At 40.5% G+C, this 19,012-nt stretch overlaps 1 protein-coding gene and 1 non-coding gene across 3 annotated transcripts in view; one reads left to right on the forward strand and one right to left on the reverse strand.

Moving 5' to 3' along the window:
- The window catches only part of ATP1B3 (ATPase Na+/K+ transporting subunit beta 3), a 51,503-nt gene that overhangs the window by 16,351 nt on the left and 16,140 nt on the right, over positions 1 to 19,012 (reverse strand). The window contains exons 2-4 of one of the 2 annotated variants that reach the window (XM_033212454.1): positions 8,095 to 8,186; positions 6,603 to 6,731; positions 3,974 to 4,081 (exon numbers count right to left, since the gene is read on the reverse strand). In XM_033212454.1, coding sequence (XP_033068345.1) covers positions 3,974 to 4,081; positions 6,603 to 6,731; positions 8,095 to 8,161 — 304 coding nt within the window. In that variant the 5' untranslated portion in view covers positions 8,162 to 8,186. The remainder of the gene's footprint in view (positions 1 to 3,973; positions 4,082 to 6,602; positions 6,732 to 8,094; positions 8,187 to 19,012) is intronic. The other variant, XM_033212453.1, reaches the window with a different exon arrangement.
- On the forward strand, positions 7,318 to 7,424 carry LOC117084587. Its single transcript, XR_004437519.1, has one exon. It is a non-coding gene; the product is annotated as a U6 spliceosomal RNA (small nuclear RNA).

Below are 19,012 nucleotides of genomic sequence, written 5' to 3' on the forward strand. Positions count from 1 at the left end.
ATTGAGTTGAAGAAATTATCAAAGTGGTAACAGAGGATAATTTCCCTGAACTGAAGAACTTAAGTCTTCATCCTGAGAGACCTGCAATCAAGTCTCAGCAAAATATTTTAGAGACAGAGATCCAGACAGAAATTTTAGAACCCAAAAGAGATAAAGAAAATTGAAAAAGAAAATGAAAAACTTTCAGAGAAGAAAAAAGGCAAATACAAAGAACTGAGTTCTACATGGAGGTACACTAGCAAATATAAAGGCAGAAACAAGCCATTTTCAGAAATAAAAGGGTTCAAATTTACATTTCAGGTGTCTTTTCTTATAAAATTACCTGAGAATGTACTCCATCAAAACTAAGGAGTAAATTAAGAGAAAAAATAAAAATAAAAATAAAAAGGGCAGGGCAAGAGCCAAGAAACAGTAGATCCAACAAAAGAAAGTGGTAGAAGGAAGTTCCCCAAAGGACAGTTGGGAGTAAAAGGCTGATGTAGAAATAGTACAGACTGCAGCAGGAGGGAAAGGGCTCCAGGAAGTCGTTTTCCAGAAAAAAGAGACTCAAGAAAATACCTCAAATGATAGTTTACAAATAAGGAAGTCAGAAGAGAGTATCTACAGATGATAGAAGAAGATATAAAGACCAGGTATAAAAAGGCAACCAATAATGAAACTGAAAATAGTAATCAATTAAGAAAGGGGGGAAGGTCTGAGACATGTGAACTAAGAAAATGTATAAAAGTGGTAATTAATAAAGAAAAGTGATAATGTATAGAAGTAAAAAATCAAGATCCAGCAGGAAAAGTGTAATATTTATAGATACAGAAGGAAAACACCATAAGAAAAAGTTCAGAAGCATGAAATTATTCCCTACCAAAAATATACCTAGAGGCCAGGTGCAGTAGCTCATGCCTGTAATCCCAGCACTTTGGGAGGCCAAGGTGGGTGGATCACTTGAGGCCAAGAGTTCAAGACCAGCCTGGGCAACATAGCGAGACCCCCATCTCTACAAAAAATTAAAAAATTAGCCAGGCGTGATGATGTGAGCCTGTAGTCCTAACTACTCAAGAGGCTGAGACAGGAGGATCACTTGAGCCCAGGAGACTGAGGCTACAGTGAGCTGTGATTGTGCCATTGGGTGATAGAGACCCCATCTCAGACAAATAGACAAAGGAAAGAAAGAGAAAAGAAATGTGTCCAGAATCAGACTATTTTTCACAAACTTCATTGCTCTCTCCCTTGCCAAGCCACCGTCTCCACTTACCTGGATTACTGTAAGAGCCTAACTAGCTTCCCCAATTCCCCCTTCTACTCTAGTTTCAAAGAACTGCTTGTAGGATCCTTTAAAAATCCAAATTAGATCATGTTATTATTCACTACTTAAAATTCCCCATCACGGTCACTGTAAAAGCCAAAGAACTTAACAATGGGTTCTAAGGACCTACAGTCTGGACCTCCTTTAACTCCCTAACCTCAATCTCCTACTACTCTCCCCTGGTTCACTCCATTCACCCCCTCTTGCTTCCTTGATGAATGTTCAACACATCAGCACCATAAGCCTCAGGGCCTTTGCACCTACTGTTTCCTCTGCTGGACATTTCCATGCCTAGTTCTTTCACCTCCTTCAGCTCTTCCCTCAAGGTTCCCTTTCAATAAGGCTTTCCTAGACCACTCTGCATGTAAAACCACAATCCTTCCCAACTTACCCTATCTCCTTTTTCTGCTTTATTTTCCCCCTCAGGACGTATTATCTTCTAATTCACCACGAGACTAAGCTCCAGAAAGACATGAATTTTTCTTCTATTCATTGTTGGAACCCACATGAGTACCTGCCACAAAGCAGGCCCTCAAAAAATATGTGAATAAATTAATAGGACTTCTGCTAGAAGGGAGGAGGGCAGGGAACACTTCATTGCAGACCTTTTTAGCTATTAAACCACAGATAATACTTCCACAAAAGTCTTTTTTAAATAATACATATTTAACTGTCAAGGAAAAGAGATCAGGAAGACAGTTAGTAGATAATGTGGGATCAAAAGCAGCTTTTGGTTTAAGATAGGAGAGAGTTGAAGATTTTTTCAAGTTGATAGGAAGGATCCAATAGACAGAAAGGCTAAATATACACAAGAAGAGAGAGTACATAGTATGTTTCTTAGACATTGAGAGAGGATGAGATCCAAAGCAGGAGTGACACAGGTGGCCTCAAGTGAGAGGAAGGGCAGCCCCTGATCAGAGCAGGAGGAATGTGACATAAAATGGCTGCCACTGTAGATTTGTTTTACTGGTAATGGGGAAACTGGAGGAGCTCCCATCTGAGTTCTTCTATTATCTCTTGAAGCAAGAAATCAGGTTATATGAAGAGAATGAGTTTATAAGGAAAAAGGTACGGGGTTAGAGGCTTGAGTGAAAGTTGGAAATAATCCTTTCAGAGAATTATCCAGAGAAATTCCATAGGATTACCAAGCAGTTAAGCAAGTCCATTTGAGGGAAGTGCTCAAATACTCATAGTGCTAATTAGTCCTGCTCAGTATCTGCTCAGGGGCAGGGGCACAGAAGGATGAGCTACATCCAGTAATTATATGGCTTTATCCAGGAGTGGGGTTCTGCCACAGGGTGTCACATGAAGACTGACAGGTCTGGGATTTTAGAGCACCAGTAAAAGTAAAAATGAAATAAAAACCATGGAATTAAGCTACATAAAAGGGAAGATGGGGTGGGAGATGAGACAAGGTAATGTTCTAGGGAGCAGTTGCAGCTGTGTGTGGCTGAGGAAGAGATGAGCTGATCATGAATCAGCAGGCCAGGGTATTCGATGATTACTCACATGACTGTTAACACCATTCACATAAATGGTTGGGCCAAACAAAACAGGAGGAAAAGTTGGGCTAGGATGGCTATCAAAGAACGTTACAAACTGGTAACTTTGAAAAACTGATGTACTAAAAATCAGACACAGACATAACTTTAAAATAATAAACCATTTCCCATCCCCGACACAAACACTATATTGGATGCAAAAGATCCAAGTCCTCAGAGGAACTACTTCATACAATATAGATTTGCTCTATTAATTAAAATATTTAGTTTTAATGCAGAATAAATGTTACATCTCAAGAAACTTAGTGTACTTATTAAAGGCAGAAAAATCAAATCTACTGCCCATTAGTAAGCCCCTGTGTCTTTCTATAGTTAGAATAGTCTCACAAGTTATTATAAAATGCACTTGCTCAGTTGTCTGTTTAACAGAAGGAAATAAAAGGTAATACACATTCTTTCACATGCTTTTTTTTTTGAGACGGAGTCTCGCTCTGTCACCCAGGCTGGAGTACAGTGGTGCAATCTCAGCTCACTGCATGGTCCGCCTCCTGGGTTCATGCTGTTCTCTTCCCTCAGCCTCCCAAGTAGCTGGGACTACAGGCGCCTGCCACCACGCCAGCTAATTTTTTGTATTTTTAGTAGAGACGGGGTTTCACCGTGTTAGCCAGGATGGTCTCGATCTTCTGACCTCATGATCCACCTGCCTCGGCCTCCCAAAGTGCTGGGATTAGAGGTGTGAGCCACCGCACCCGGCCCAAGAGGTAATACACATTCTAAGAATGGTATCTCTAAATGTAATCACAAACTTGGTACTTTTTTTGTTTTTGAGACAGAGTTTTGCTCTTGTAGCCCAGGCTGGAGTGCAGTGGCGCGAACTTGGCTCACTGGAACCTCTGCTTCCCAGGTTCAAGCGATTATTCTGCCTCAGCCTCCTGAGTAGCTGGAATTATAGGCACATGCCACCACGCCCGGCGAATTTTGTATATTTAGTAGAGACAGGGTTTCACCATGTTGGCTAGGCTGGTCTCAGACTCCTGACCTCAGGTGATCTGCCTGCCTCGGCTTCCCAAAGTGCTGGGATTACAGGCGTGAGTCACCGCGTCTGGCCCACAATTTGGTACTAATTTCTATAACTAAAATCTCTGACCTTACTCTAAGAAAACATACTCACGTTTCAGAAACTCCTTAAGGTCTTCAATGTACCCTGCATACGAAGTTGGATCAGACCTACTGAATGTATATTCCAATGCAGTCACTGGTTTTGGAAAAACCATAAGTCCTATAAAGAGATAAAAGGGAGAGATTATCAAATTTCCTTCTCTTCTTTTCCTTACTCTTATCTCTAAAAAGCAGATCTCAGCAAATTACATGGAAAATTGTGTTGACAGTATGCTGAAACTATCAAGAACTTCCCAATTCTAATTATGAAGGCATAGACATCTAAAATTAAAAAGAATTCAAACCTTCAAAACCATCTCAGACATTACCGATTAGAAACTGTCCCTAAATTTGATTATCTACAGTTAATTATAATCTTCCTTTTTAAAAGATGCAATTTTACTTTGAACTTTCTATATTCATTTTTAAAAAATCAAGTAACATTTTTAGGTTTTGTCAATGTGCCATTAATACAAAGAAAAAGTTTTAGCAAATCAAAACCTAAGTACTTTTGTCATTTAAATTACAACTGTATGGCAACATTCATAAGACAGCTAACTCCTTTTCAGTGAAAAATGTCTATGCATTTTAAATTTTATGGCAAATATTCTTCCTTCAATAGCAGATATTGCTCTGTAATCAAAATGTGGTCTTCACATACTGAATTTGGAGTATAACCACAACAATTTCCTATCAGAAGTCGACACCCATGTAATACAGACCACGTTGCTTAAGCTTACTAATGAAGAAAAGGCAAGCAGATTTATCTGTAAGAAACAATCAGGCTTCCAACTTTAATATAAGCTTTCCTCGTTTAAAAAGCATTAGACCAGCTGGGTGCAGTAGATCACGCCTATAATCCCAGCACTTTGGGAGGCCAAGGCGGGCAGATCACTTGAGGTCAGGAGGTCAAGACCAGCCTGGACAACACAGTGAAACCCTGTCTCTACTAAAAATACAAAAATTAGGCGGGTGTAGTGGCGCATGCCTGTAGTCCCAGTTACTTGGGAGGCTGAGGCAGAAGAATGGCTTGAACCCGGGAGGCAGAGGTTGCTTGCAGTGAGCCGAGATCGTGCCATTGCACTCCAGCCTGGGCGACAGAGCCAGAGTCCGTCTCAAAAAACAAACAAACAAACAAACAAACAAACAGCATTAGATCTAGATTATTAATTCAACCTTGCACATAGGCTTTAAAACAATCCTAAAATTTTCTCTAGCCTTCAAACATTCCCATATTTAATATATCACACATGTACATACAATACATGTGTGTGTAATATACGACACATACATATTATATATGTATTACATGTACACGTGATATATTAAACATGGAAATGTTTAGTATATCCCATATGTAATATATACATATGTACATGTGTATGTGTGTATATATATTTAAACTAATGATACTTTAAGTACTAAAATAACCGACAAATAATTTTAAGAAACTCAGTTTACAACTGTGTACTTAAAAATATTTAACACATACACTTATATATTTCATGCAATTATAAACAGAGTTCAGTGGTTTTGAAATAGATCAGACTATGTTCAATGGTAAGTCACATCACTTAAACAGCAAGTAAAGAAAAATCTTAGAATTAGTCTAAGGTAGAAAAAAAACAGGACTACAATGAGACATGAGGGAAAAGTAGCACTGGAGCTAATCTCTGCCCCTGGCTCCAATACACGAAGAGTTTTAAAAGAGTTATTCAGGATATTTAGACTAAAATTAGGTGTAAACAAAAGAAGTCATTAGAAAAAATTGTTCTTCTAGGGAAAAAAATGGTTGAGGAAATTAGTTCAGTTTGGCTGGTGATAGAGCTCAGAAGCCTATACAGTGAGCAAGGATCTAGATAAGGGTGCTTCCATCTCGGCATTATTGGCATTTTGAGCTGACTAATTCTTTGTTGTGGGGGTTGTCCTATGCACTGTAGGATGTTTAGCAACATCCCTGGCCTCTACTCACATACCCTCTCCAGCTGTAACAACCAAAAATATTTCCAGATGCTGCCATATGACCCAGTGGTTGAAAACCACTGCTCTAGAGAGAAACCTGCTAGACTCCCACCTTCCTGGCCCGATTCCCCACTCTCCTGACCTCTAAATCCCACTCCTCTAGGACTGAACCTTCTTCTCTAGGTAGAACCTTCCTTTCTCTGTCATCTCTAGCAGTTAGTTTACAGTTTTTGGAATTAAACACACTGAAGTTCTGCACATTACTATTTCTTACTTTTCTAAGAATTACCAGCATCTGAGGACAAGGGTCATGTCCAATCACCAAGGGAGAGCTGGCATTCAAAGACTGTTGAGGCCGGGTGTGGTGGCTCACCCCTGTAATCCCAGCACTTTGGGAGGCCGAGGTGGGTGGATCACCTGAGGTCAGGAGTTCGAGACCAGCCTGGCCAATGTGGTGAAACCCCTTCTCTACTAAAAATACAAAATTAGGCGGGCGTGGTGGCGCATGCCTGTAATCCCAGCTACCTGGGAGGCTGAGGCAGGACAATTGCTTGAACCCAGGAGGCGGAGGTTGCACTGAGCTGAGATCATACCATTGCACTCCAGCCTGGACAACAAGAGCAAAACTCTGTCTCAAAAAAAAAAAAAAAAAAAAAAAGTCATAACTGCAAGATAATTACCTGGGCTAGGAATCTGGTCACGGTATTTCGGAACCTCATCGTTGAGAGTCTGAAGCATAACCCACATCGTGAATGAGAAGAGTGCAGCCAGGAACCCATAAAAAACTAGGTAGAAGAGTAAGATCAAACCTGTAAAAGAAAATAAAATGTATGAAATGTGCACGCATGTGTGTGTGTATACATATTTGGCCAGGTTAAAGAACAAACCAACTATTCTTGCAAGGGTATGATCCCAAGCTTTGCCATGCACATAGCCAAATATCCTCATATTCAGGACACATAAATTTGCCCAAGCAAGGGGTATTTCAGCAGGCAGCACCCACCCATCCCATGATCCCTCCTTTCCTCTGGTATTTCCAAGTTAAAGCAGCTTCCACCATTCATACTCCGGTTCAAAATCAAAGCTTTAAAATTCCAGCACATAGGGAAATGTTTCCCAAAATGAACTTGATGCCCTCTAAAAAGATAAAAGATGGTTTTAGGTAAACAAAACCCCCAATATTTACATGTTCCTTTAAGTGACAAATATAAAAGAATTAGTACATGAAACCCATATTTCACAGACAGTAATTATTTGCTTAAATTTAAGTTTTAAAAAGTGAGTTGACGGCTCACACCTGTAATCCCAGCACTTCGAGAGGCTGAGATGGGAGGATCGCCTGAGCCCAGGAGTTGGGACCAGGCCGGGCAACACTTTGTCTTGACAAAAAATTAAGTGCTCACTTCAGCAGCACATATACTAACAGTGGAACGATACAGAGAAGATGAGCACGGCCCTCGTGCAAGGATGACATGCAAATTTGTGAGTCGTTCCATATTTAAAAATTTTAAATATATATATTTTAAAAACTGAGTTCATTGAAAGAGGATCAGGAAATATGCAGAGAAGGCAAACTCATGAAGATAGCATTCAATGAATAAAGTTTAGGACACACTGGTCAAATGGAAGGGCTCGTGCAGAAGTGAAAAAAGAACAAGGCCAGAAACAAGCCCTCTGATCAACGGAATTTCATAGCTCTACTGCCAAGCACAATCCAAGATTTGGGAAACACAAGTTTCAACATTAAGGGCTTAATCTTTTTCCTTTCACAATTTGGGAACACTAAGATAGATCTATCCTGAACCAGTGACTTATTTTGGGAACACTTAAAATCAATTATTTTTCTCAAATGTCTATATTCAAAGTTCTAACATCAGAAGTGGCTGCCAACAAGTATATTAGAATACATTGGTAAAGTCACTTGTATTTCAATGTTTAAAAACTGATCAAAGATTTCTGTAATAATACATTTCTGAATATATTCTTTCCCACCCCCAGGGGAGTGGTTCCACAACTTTCTTCTGATTCTCAAAAGACCCCATGACCCCAAACCAGATTGTACTGAAAGCTAGGTAACTTTTATTTCTCAACTGCATGGCAGGAATCTCCCCCAACCCCAAGCAATTTCATTTTATAATTTAGACTAGCATTCTACCCCTCCCCCACAATTACCAGGTGGCCAAAATAAGGATCGAGAGGACAGAAGAGAGGAGAACAGGATGTCACCTTCAGACAGCATCACTTCCCTACCACATACTGCGATCCTGTTGCAGAAAAAGAAAAGGAAGACCAATCTCAAAGAAGTCATCAGTTTGCTATAGAGGGAAATGAAACACACAGAAAGCCCACAGGCCAGTTTAATAAGATACAGAAGAGAAATTCTTTGAGATCCAGGTATTTGCAGGAATGAAGGGATAAAATCCTCTACACCAGGGATGACAGAAACATAAATGTGAAGAGTGTGGCTGTATTCCAATAAAGTTTTGCTTACAAAAATAGTCAGATTGGGGCCACAGTAGTTTGTTGCCCTATGCAGTTGACACTAAAGTGGAAATGTCTGAAACAAAAGTGCTAAGAGTTTATTTAGCAGTGTTTGTAAGTCACCTTAAAATATTCTTATCACAATACTGTTTTGAACATTTTGATTTTAAATTTCTAGGAAAATAATGTAAATTATATTTACAAAATAGTTACAAAGCAAATAAACATATAGCAGATATGAACAAACTGTCTCTCCAAATCTGCTTTCTAAAGAACTACTACACAATGAAAATAATGAGTATAAAGAATTACGTTCATACCATATGTACACAAATTAACAGCTATGTCCCAAATCTAATGCCATATACTAGTGGCCATTAGAAACAAGTAAAAAAGTTATTTCCAGCACTGAAGTGAATTTTCCTTACTTGAACAAGATCCTTCTGCCAAGAACCAAACCTAATTTTTAAAAACTTAAACTAGTTAGTCTCACATATAAATATGATACTTTATCAACTACCTCTTCCCCCACTAAGAGAAAAAATACCAGAAAATAAAAACAGAAGTTGTAAATTGCTACTCTTACCCAGGTGTAAAATGGCAGTTAAGTTAAGTTATTCAGATGTAGTTTGCTGATGGGGATCTAAAGGGTGGCGTCCTGACTTAGTCATGGATAGTGTTCATGGAACGTGTTCAATGTGCCATGCCCGCCTCAGTGCCACTTGATGTAAGCAGAAAACAGCAAACACAGCCTAAATAGTGCCTATCATATTACTAACGTTCCCTAGTTAGTTTAAAATCTTTCAAGGAATTTCCTTAAGTCATTATCCAACTAAAGAAACTAACATGGGCCAGGTGCAGTGGCTCATGCCTATAATCCCAGCACTTTGGGAGGCCAAGGTGGGCAGATCAGTTGAGGTCAGGAGTTCAAGACCAGCCTGGCCAACATGGCGAAACCCCGTCTCTACTAAAAATACAAAAAAATTAGCTGGACATGGTGGCGCATGCCTATAGTCCCAGCTACTTGGGAGGCTGAGGCGGGATGATCACTTGAGCCTGGAAGGCAGAGGCTGCAGTGCACTAAAAATTATGCCACTGCACTCTAGCCTGGGCGACAGAATGAGACTCCATCTCAAAAACCAAACCAAAAAAAAAAAAAAAAAACTAACATGGACTTAAATGATGAAGAAACATCAGTATTTTATTTATTTATTTGAGACAGAGTTTCACTCTTGTTGCCCAGGATGGAGTGCAGTGGTGCAATCTTGACTCACTGTGACCTCTGCCTCTCGGGTTCAAGTGATTCTCCTACTTCAGCCTCTCAAGTAGCTGGGATTTACAGGCGCCTGCCACCGCTCCTGGCTAATTTTTGTATTTTTAGAAGAGACAGGGTTTCACCATGTTGGCCATGGCCAGGCTGGTCTCAAACTCCTGACCTCAAGTGGTCCACCCAGCTTGTCCTCCCAAAGTGCTGGGATTACAGGTGTGGGCCACTGTACCCAGCACCCCTCTTCATTTCTGTTCCTTCTTTCTCTCCTCATAGTTTTGATAAGGGGGAAAGTGGGTGTGAGACAGAGATCCACCTGGAGGCAGTGCAGCAGAATGGTCATATACATGGGCTGTGCTAGAGAATCCAACAGGGCTCAAATCCTGGCCTGACCTCTTTCCTGTGACTTTGGGTAAGTGTCCTAATTTCTAGCCCCATCTGAAAAAAAGTAGTAAAGGTAGTATCTATTTAATTATTCACATTATAGAAAGGAAAATAAAAGTCAAGAGATTTGACGAAATAAAAACAAGACTCCTAATGGGGGAAAAAAGCAACAAACTAAAAACATTTTGGAATGATAATGCAACTAGACTTCATGGAAGCGTATCACTCCAGTTACCCTCAGGTGCCCAGATATTAGGTACCCAGTGAATTGCATTTTACTCTCAAAAAATGTTTTGACAAATGAAGTTTGATTCCTGTGGACTCTACAAAAGAAAAAACCAAGCCTGGGCGCAGTGGCTTGCACTTGTAATCCCAACACTTTGGGAGGCCGAGGCGGGGAGATCACCTGAGGTCAGAAGTTTGAGACCAGCCTGGCCAACATGATGAAACCGTCTCTACTAAAAATGCAAAAAATAGCTGGGTGTGGTGGTGCACTCCTGTAATCCCAGCTACTTGAGAGGCTGAGATGGGAGAATTGCTTGAACCCAGGAGGCGGAGGCTGCAGTGAGCCGAGAATGCGCCACTGTGCTCCGACCTGGGTGACATAGAGAGACTCCTTTTCAAAAAACAAAAACAAACAAACAAACAAAAAGAAACCTGGCAAGGCTTACCACCATGTCATCCAGGGGAAGGAGAAACGGGCCCTGTCCAGCTCTTTTGCCTCAACCACACTGGGCATACAATTCAATTCTGGCACCAACTACCCCACACTACGGGCTCAGTCCTCCATAGAAATGCCACTGTAGAGGTCCTCGCACTACCCACACTTCTGACCAACTAGTAACTAATACAGGAGGTTTCCACTGCACCCTCAAGTTTGTTCACTAGAATGACTCACAGAGCTCAGGAAAGTAAGTGCTCAACTTAGGACTCCAGTTTTATTATAAAGGATACACATAGAAAGGGGTCTGGGAGGCAATGCAGCTTCTGTGTCCTCTCCTTGAGGAATCGGGCAATCTCCCTCCCAGCACATGTGTTTCCCAACCTGGCAGCTCCACTGAGCTTCAGTGTCCAGCGTTTTTACTGGGGTTTCATTATGTAGGTACGATTGACTAAACCATAGGCCACACAATAGAGCTCAATTTCCAGCCCTCTCTCCTGCCGTCCTTGGAGGTCTGGCTAGCTTAAAGTCCCAACCATGCTGGGACTTGGTTTGGACTTTCTGGGGGACGAGCCTCCATCTTGAAGCTATCTGGACCCACTGCCAATCACTTCATTAGCATAATGAAGACACTCCTACTACTCAAATTCCAGGGTCTTTAGAAGCTCTATGTCAGGAATCTGGAAAACACACCAAACAAAAAAAAAATTTTTTTTTTGAGACAGGGTCTTTCTCTGTCACCCAGGCTGGAGTGGAGTACAGTGGTACAATCAAAGCTCACTGCATCCTTAGAATCCTTGGCTCAAGTGATTCTCCAGTCTCAGCCTCCTGAGAAGTTGGGAATACCAAGAAGCTGTGTGTCACCACACTCAAATGATCCTTTTCTTTTTTTTTTTTTTTGAGATGGAGTTTCTCTCTTGTTGCCTAGGCTGGAGAGCAATGACACGATCGATCTCAGCTCACCGCAACCTGGGCCTCCTGGTTTCTCCTGCCTCAGCCTCCTGGGTAGCTGGGATTACAGGCATGCGCCACCACACCTGGCTAATTTTGTATTTTTAGTAGAGACGAGGCTTCTCCATGTTTGTCAGGCTGGTCTCGAACTCCTGACCTCAGGTGATCTGCCCGCCTCAGCCTCCCAAAGTGGTGGGATTACAGGTGTGAACCAATGCGTCCGGCTGCAACACCAGCACACATAATCTGGACATAGGGAAAAGTCACTGGACTTCATGAGGGCCTGGAAACATGCCCCCTCAACACATGACTAGACCCTGTGATCTTACTCCCAACCTCTGTATACTTTCTAGTTATCTTCAGGGACCTAGACACTAGAAAGATTGGGCCTCTCAGAAAATTCTGATGACTAGCAACCATTTCCATTTGGTAAATAAACCAGTATTCCATTTATAGTTTAAAACATTTTAAAGCAGAGACATGTGTAATTTCTAAAAAATCCATTATATGAACAGGTGCAAGTTTATAATCTTTTGTATATTTGAATTTTTAAAAATAATGCTGATTTTTAAAAATGTTATTATTTGCATACCATTCACATATATAAAGTGTGAAGTTTACATTTTATATTCAGTGTTGTACAACCATCACCACAATAAATTTTAAAATATTTTCAATACCTCCTTCCAAAACTCCATACCCATTCCCATTCCTCTCCTTTCCTGCACCCAGCTCCTGGCAATCACTAGTCTACTTTGTCTCTATAGATCTATTTTCTAGACATTTCCTAGAAATGGAATCATGTAATACATGGCCTTTGTCACTAGCTTCTTCCACATAAGGTGTTTTCAAGGTTCATTTTTGCTATAGCATATATCAGTACTCCATTCCTTTTTATGGCTAATATCCCACTGTGTATGGATATATAATATTTGATTAATTCATTAATCAGATGATGTGCATGTGAGTTGTTGATACCTTTTGGCCATTGTGAATAATGTTATAAACATTCATGCACAAGTTTTTGTGTAAAGAAATGCTTTCATTTCTCTTGGGTATATACCTAGGAGTGAAACTGCCAGGTCATATGGTAACTCTAGCCTTTTGAGTAACCGGCAGACTGTCTTCCAAAGCAGTTTCACCATTTTACACTCCTACAGCAGGGATCCAATTCCTCCTCATCCTCATTAACGCTTCTCTTACTGTGTTTTCACACAGCTATCCTAGTGGATACAATGTAATATCTCTTTGTGGGTTTAATTTGCATTTTCCCTAATGGCTAATGATGCTGGGCATTTTTTCATAAACTTATTGGTTATTTGTATATTTTCTATGGAGAACCGTCTATTCAGATCATTTCCTCATTTTTAAATTTGGTTATGTGCCTTTTTTATTAAGTTCTAAAAGTTCTTTATATATAGATGTAAGCCCCTTATCAAATATATAATGTGCAATTATTTTCTCCCATTCCACGAGTTATCCTTTTACTTTCATAATAATGTTATTTAAGCAAAAAAGTTATTAATTTTGATGAAGCACCACTTATCTATTTTTTCTTTGGTTGCTTGTGCTTTTGGTGGCATATCTAAAATAACACTGACTAATCCAAGGTCATAAAGACTTGCGTCTATGTTTACTTCTAAGAATTTCATAAATTAGCTCTCAAGTTTGGGTCTTTTATCCACTTTGAGTTAATTTTTGTATACGGTTTAAGGTAGGGGTCCACCTTCATTGTTCCGCATGGAAATATCCAGTTGTCCCAGTACTGTTTAAAAAACCATTTGTTGGCCAGGCACAGTGGCTCATGCCTATAATCTCAGCACTTTGGGAGGCCAAAGCAAGCAGATCACCTGAGGTCAGGAGTTCGAGACCAGCCTGGCCAACATGGTGAAAACTGGTCTCTACTAAAAATACAAAAATTAGCTGGGCATGGTGGCATGCACCTGTAATCCTAGCTACTCGGGAAGCTGAGGTGGGAGAATCGCTTGAGTCTGGGAAGGCAGAGGTTGCAGTGAGCCAAGATTGTGCCATTGCACTCCAGTCTGGGTGACAGAGTGAGACTCTGTCTCCAAACAAAAAACAAAAACCGAAACCCAATAAACATGTACTGTTTTAATAAAATGTATGCAGATATATGTATGTATTCACACATTCTCGCATTTTATATAATTAAAATTATTGTAATATAAAAAGATTAAACAAGATTAAATAACCTGCCTAAGATTAACCTACCAGTAAAAGAAACAGACCAGTATCTCTCCATGTGGTACCTTACCTGGCCTGCTCCGCCATATGGTACCCTACCTGGCCTGCTCTCCATGTGGTACCTTACCTGGCCTACTCCTCCATGTGGTACCTTACCTGGCCTGCTCCTCCATGTGGTACCTTACCTGGCCTGCTCTCCATGTGGTACCTTACCTGGCCTGCTCCGCCATATGGTACCTTACCTGGCCTGCTCTCCATGTGGTACCTTACCTGGCCTACTCCTCCATGTGGTACCTTACCTGGCCTGCTCCTCCATGTGGTACCTTACCTGGCCTGCTCTCCCAGGGAGTCTCAAGCTCTATTGTCTTTTCTAATTAAAACTCCCATTCTCTAAATAAAAATGTCTCATTCAAATATTCTGTTTACTCAGGGTGATAGAAACTCACATGTGAATAATATCTGCTGCTTCTCTACAAGAGTTCAGTTATTACAAATGATAGACATGTAAACAATGAATTATAAATACTGGATGCTAGGAAAAAAACAGAAAAAGAATCCTCTCTAGCAGGGAGAGGAAGAAAAGGGACATCAGAGAAGGCCACCCAGAAATAAAGTAGTTGGCTCACCAAAGATGGAGAGAAGGAGGGAGCTCTGGGTCAAAGACTAGGTTATGAGATGGAGTAGCACAGCAGGAGCAGTCAGGTGAGCACAGCTTTGCTTCTCTCAGTATGCATGAGCCCCTGGTGCCAAGCAACTAGCAACAGTAGCAGCAGCATCTGCTTGAAGTGGGAACAGGGAGCTCGGGTGCTTGGGCTGAAAAAGTGGGCAATGTTCTGAAAGGGTTGGTGAAAGGTTAAAGGAGCAGACAACCTCCACACCCAGGCTGCTCTTGGCTCTACAGGCTACCTCCATCCTTGAATGTTGTAATAGGAAAGTCTAAACACACAGAAGAGGAGCACAAAACCAGTTATTATCACACATTCAAGATAAAACTAATCCATAAAGAAAAGTACGAAACTCAACAAAGACAGCAATACCTGAAAACACTAGGCCATATCAGCAAATAGAACAAAGAAAAATAAGCATAATTAAAACAGTAGAAGGTGAAGGATAATTTTTAAAAATCAGGTATCATATTCTGATTATTGAAATAAAAAACTTAATAGAAAAGCTTAACTGAAGAATAATCAAACTGCAGAAGAACCCAGTTACTAAAATGAAAAAGCAAACCAAAGACTGGGAAAAAATATTTGCAAAACATAAAATAAATGCCTCACTCATATCTAGAATATACAAAGAACTTTTACAACGAAACATATTATTTTATTTTAGAGACAGGGTCTCGTTCTGCTGCCCAAGCTGGAGTGCAGTGGCACAATCACAGCTCACTGCAGCCTCAAACTCCTGGGCTCAAGTAACCCTCCTGCCCCAGCCTCCCCAGTAGCTAGGACTACAGGCACATACCACCATGCCCAGCTAATTAAAAACAAATTCTTCTTCTGTAGAGATGGGGGGGTCTTTTTTTTTTTGTAATTTTACTAGAGATGGGGTTTCACCATATTGGCCAGGCTGTTCTTGAACTCCTGACTTCAAGTGATCCTCCTGCCTCGGCCTCCCAAACTGCTGGGATTACAGGTGTGAACCATCATGCCCAGGCGAGAAGGGGGATCTTGCTCTGTTGTCCAGGCTGCTCTCAAACTCCTGGGCTCAAATGATCCTCCCACCCTGGCCTCCCAAAGTGCTGGGGTTACAGGTGTGAGCCAACACGCCCAGTCCAAGACACATTTTTTGAAACAGGCAAAAGATCTGAAAAGAAACGTCACCAAGATATAAGCATTGCAAAAATAAGCCCATAAAAAGGGTGTTCCAAATCATTAGTCACCAGGAAAGGGCAAATCAAAGCTATAATGAGCTACCACTACGTACCCACCAGAATGCTAGAAATTTTAAAGACTGACCATACCACGTAATGACCCAGAAGTGGAGCAACTGAAACTCACATCCTGCTGGTGGGAATTTCTTTTTATTTTTTTACTTTTAAAAGAAAAGAAAAAGTTTGACAATCTTTTGAAAAGTTAGCAACATGCACACCTACCAAAAGATCCAGCCAATCTACTCCTAGATACTTACCCAAGACAAATAAAAGCAGATGTTCACACAGAAGGGAAACGCGAATGTTCACTTTATTTGTAATCACTGAAAACTGCAAACAACCCAAATATCCACCAACAGATGAATTAATAAATTTGGCCATATCCATACAATGCCATACTATTCAGCAATAAGAACTACGGATACACATGGAAACACAGATGGATCTCAAAATAATTATGCTAAAGAGAAAAGAGGCAGGGCACAGTGGCTCATGCCTCTAATCCCAGTACTTTGAGAGGCCGAGGCAGGTGGATCACCTGAGATCAGGAGTTCAAGACCAGCCTGGCCAACATGGTGAAACCCGGTCTCTACTAAAAATACAAAAAATTAGCCAGGCGTGGTAGCAGGCACCTGTAATCCTAGCTACTTGGGAGGCTGAGGCAGGAGAATTGCTTGAACACAGGAGGCGGAGGTTGCAGCGAGCTGAGATCGCGCCACTGCACTCCAGCCCGGGCAACGGTGTGAGACTGTCTTAAAAAAAAAAAGAAAGAAAAGAAAACGAAAGAAAAAAGAGACAATAACATGCACATGACCTGTCATCTTCTATGACAGTCAGATCCTCCCCCTCAAAAAAACATACTGCATGATTCCACACACAGACATACACCATGAAACATTTCAGTCAGTGACAGACTGCATACACAACAATAGTCCCATTAAGCTCATAATAAAGCTGAAAAATTCCTATGGCCTAGTGATGTCGCAACACAATGCATTACTCACGTGTTTGTAGCAACGCTGGTATAAACAAACTTACCAGTCACATAAAAGTGTAGTATGTAACAACAATGTACAATGCATAATACTTAATAATGATGATAAACTGCTATGGGTTTATGTATTTACTATGCTATACTTTTTATTGTTATTTTACAGTGTACTCCTTCTACTTACAAAGTTAGCTGTAAAAAGCCTCAGGCAATCTTTCAGGAGGCATCCAGAAGAAGGCACTGTCATCACAGAGGACAGCTCCATATGTGTTGCCGCCCCTGAAAACCTTCCAGTGGGGCAAGATATGAAGGTGGAAGACGGTGATACTGATGATCCTGACTCTGTGTAGGCCTAGGCTAATGTGCATGTTTGTGTCTTAGTTTTTAACAAAAAATTTTAAATAGATAAAAGGTTATAGAATAACGATATAAAGAAAATATTTTTGTGCAGCTGTACAGTATGTTTGTGCTTTAAAAGCTAAGTGTTATTAAAAGTATACAAAGTCACTGGGTATGGAGGCTCACACCTGCAATCCCATAGCTTTGGGAGGCTGAGGTGGGAAGATCGCTTAAAGCCAGGAGTTCGAGACCAGCCTGGGCAAGATAGCAAGACCCCATCTCAATTAAAAAAAAAAAGTTGTAAAACATTACAGTAAGATAAGGTTATTACTGAAGTAAAAAAAATTTAATAAATTTAGTGTAGCCTAAGTGTACAGTGTTTATAAAGTCTACAGTAGTGTAGAGTAATGTTCTAGGCCTTCACATTCACTCACCACTCACTGCAACTGCAGTCCTGCCAAGCTCCATTCAAGGTCAGTGTCCTATATAGGTATACCATTTTTTATGTTTACATGGCATTTTTACTGTACCTTTTCTATGCTGAGATATGTTTATAGACAAATACTTACCATTGTGTTACAACTGTCGACAGTATTCATCCAGTAAAATGTTGTACAAGTTTGTAGCTAGGAGCAACAGTCTATACCATATGGCCTATACGTGTAGTGCACTATGCCATCTAGATTTGTGCAAGTCCACTTTATAATACAATGAAATCAATGAAAACAGCTAAGCACATTTCTCAGAAGGCATGACTGCATTTAACACAGAGTGTCAAAAAGCAGATTTACTTTTGCTTGGAGCCTGGAGAGTTAAGAACAGAGATGGGTTACAAGAGGAAATATTTGGGGTGATAAATGTTCATTATCTTGACTACAGTGATAGTTTAATGCATGTAGCATATGCACACACATATACATGAGTATATGCCAAAACTAACTATGTACACTTCAAACACGTGCAGTTTATTGTATGTTAATTATACCTCAATAAAGCTGTTAAAGACAAAAATTTAACCTTAGGAGAACTGGTCAAGTTGAAGAAAAATTCAGTGAGCTAAAGATCAAGTCAGGTATTCTATAACACTGGGCTAACAGAGAGGGAGTATATGAAAAATTGTTGAGACACTGGGGAGAGAACCAGAAATACAAACAAATCTAATAGGAACTCCACAGGAAAAGAGGGTGGGGCAAGAACTCTCAAAGAAATAACAAACTTGTGTCTAGATTGGAAATGTTAAAAAATACTGGAAAACATCCTATACCTAGACACTAAAAGGTAAAATTTTAGAACGTCAAGAATAAAGAGAGCTGGGTGTAGTGGCTCACGCCTGTAACCTCAGCACTTTGGGAGGCTGAGGTGGGCAGATAGCTTGAGATCAGGAGCTCGAGACCAGCTTGGCCAACATGGTGAAACCCCATCTCTACTAAAAACACAAAAATTAGTCGGGTGTGGTGGTGCATGCCTGTAATCTCAGCTACTTGGGAGGCTGAGGCAGGAGAATCGCTTTAACCCGAGAGGTGGAAGCTTGTGGAGGCTGCAATGAACCAACAGCACCACTACACTCCAGCCTGGGTGAAAAAATAATAATAATAATAATAATAATACGGCAAAGAGGAAAACTACGTAAGGCAATGGTGAGCAGAGATCTGCTACGACTTACTGGTAACAGCTAAATAAGATGTTTTGATTGCTTTTCCTTATCAATTCTGAGGAATAATTTGCATATAGTAAGTTTCCTCTATTTCAGGTATACAATTCCACTGAGTTTTGACTGTTGTAAAATCTGTGAGGCTACCACTCCATTGAAGATATAGAACATTACCATCACGTCTAAAATGCTCCTTTTCACCCTTCACCAGGCAGCCAATGATTTTGTCACTGTATTTGTATTTTACATAAGGCTAAAGTTTTAAATTTGTTTACATTCGATAACTT

This window comes from Trachypithecus francoisi, unplaced genomic scaffold (genome assembly GCF_009764315.1).
Source record: "Trachypithecus francoisi isolate TF-2019V2 unplaced genomic scaffold, Tfra_2.0 Lachesis_group0, whole genome shotgun sequence".
Lineage (NCBI taxonomy): Eukaryota > Metazoa > Chordata > Mammalia > Primates > Cercopithecidae > Trachypithecus > Trachypithecus francoisi.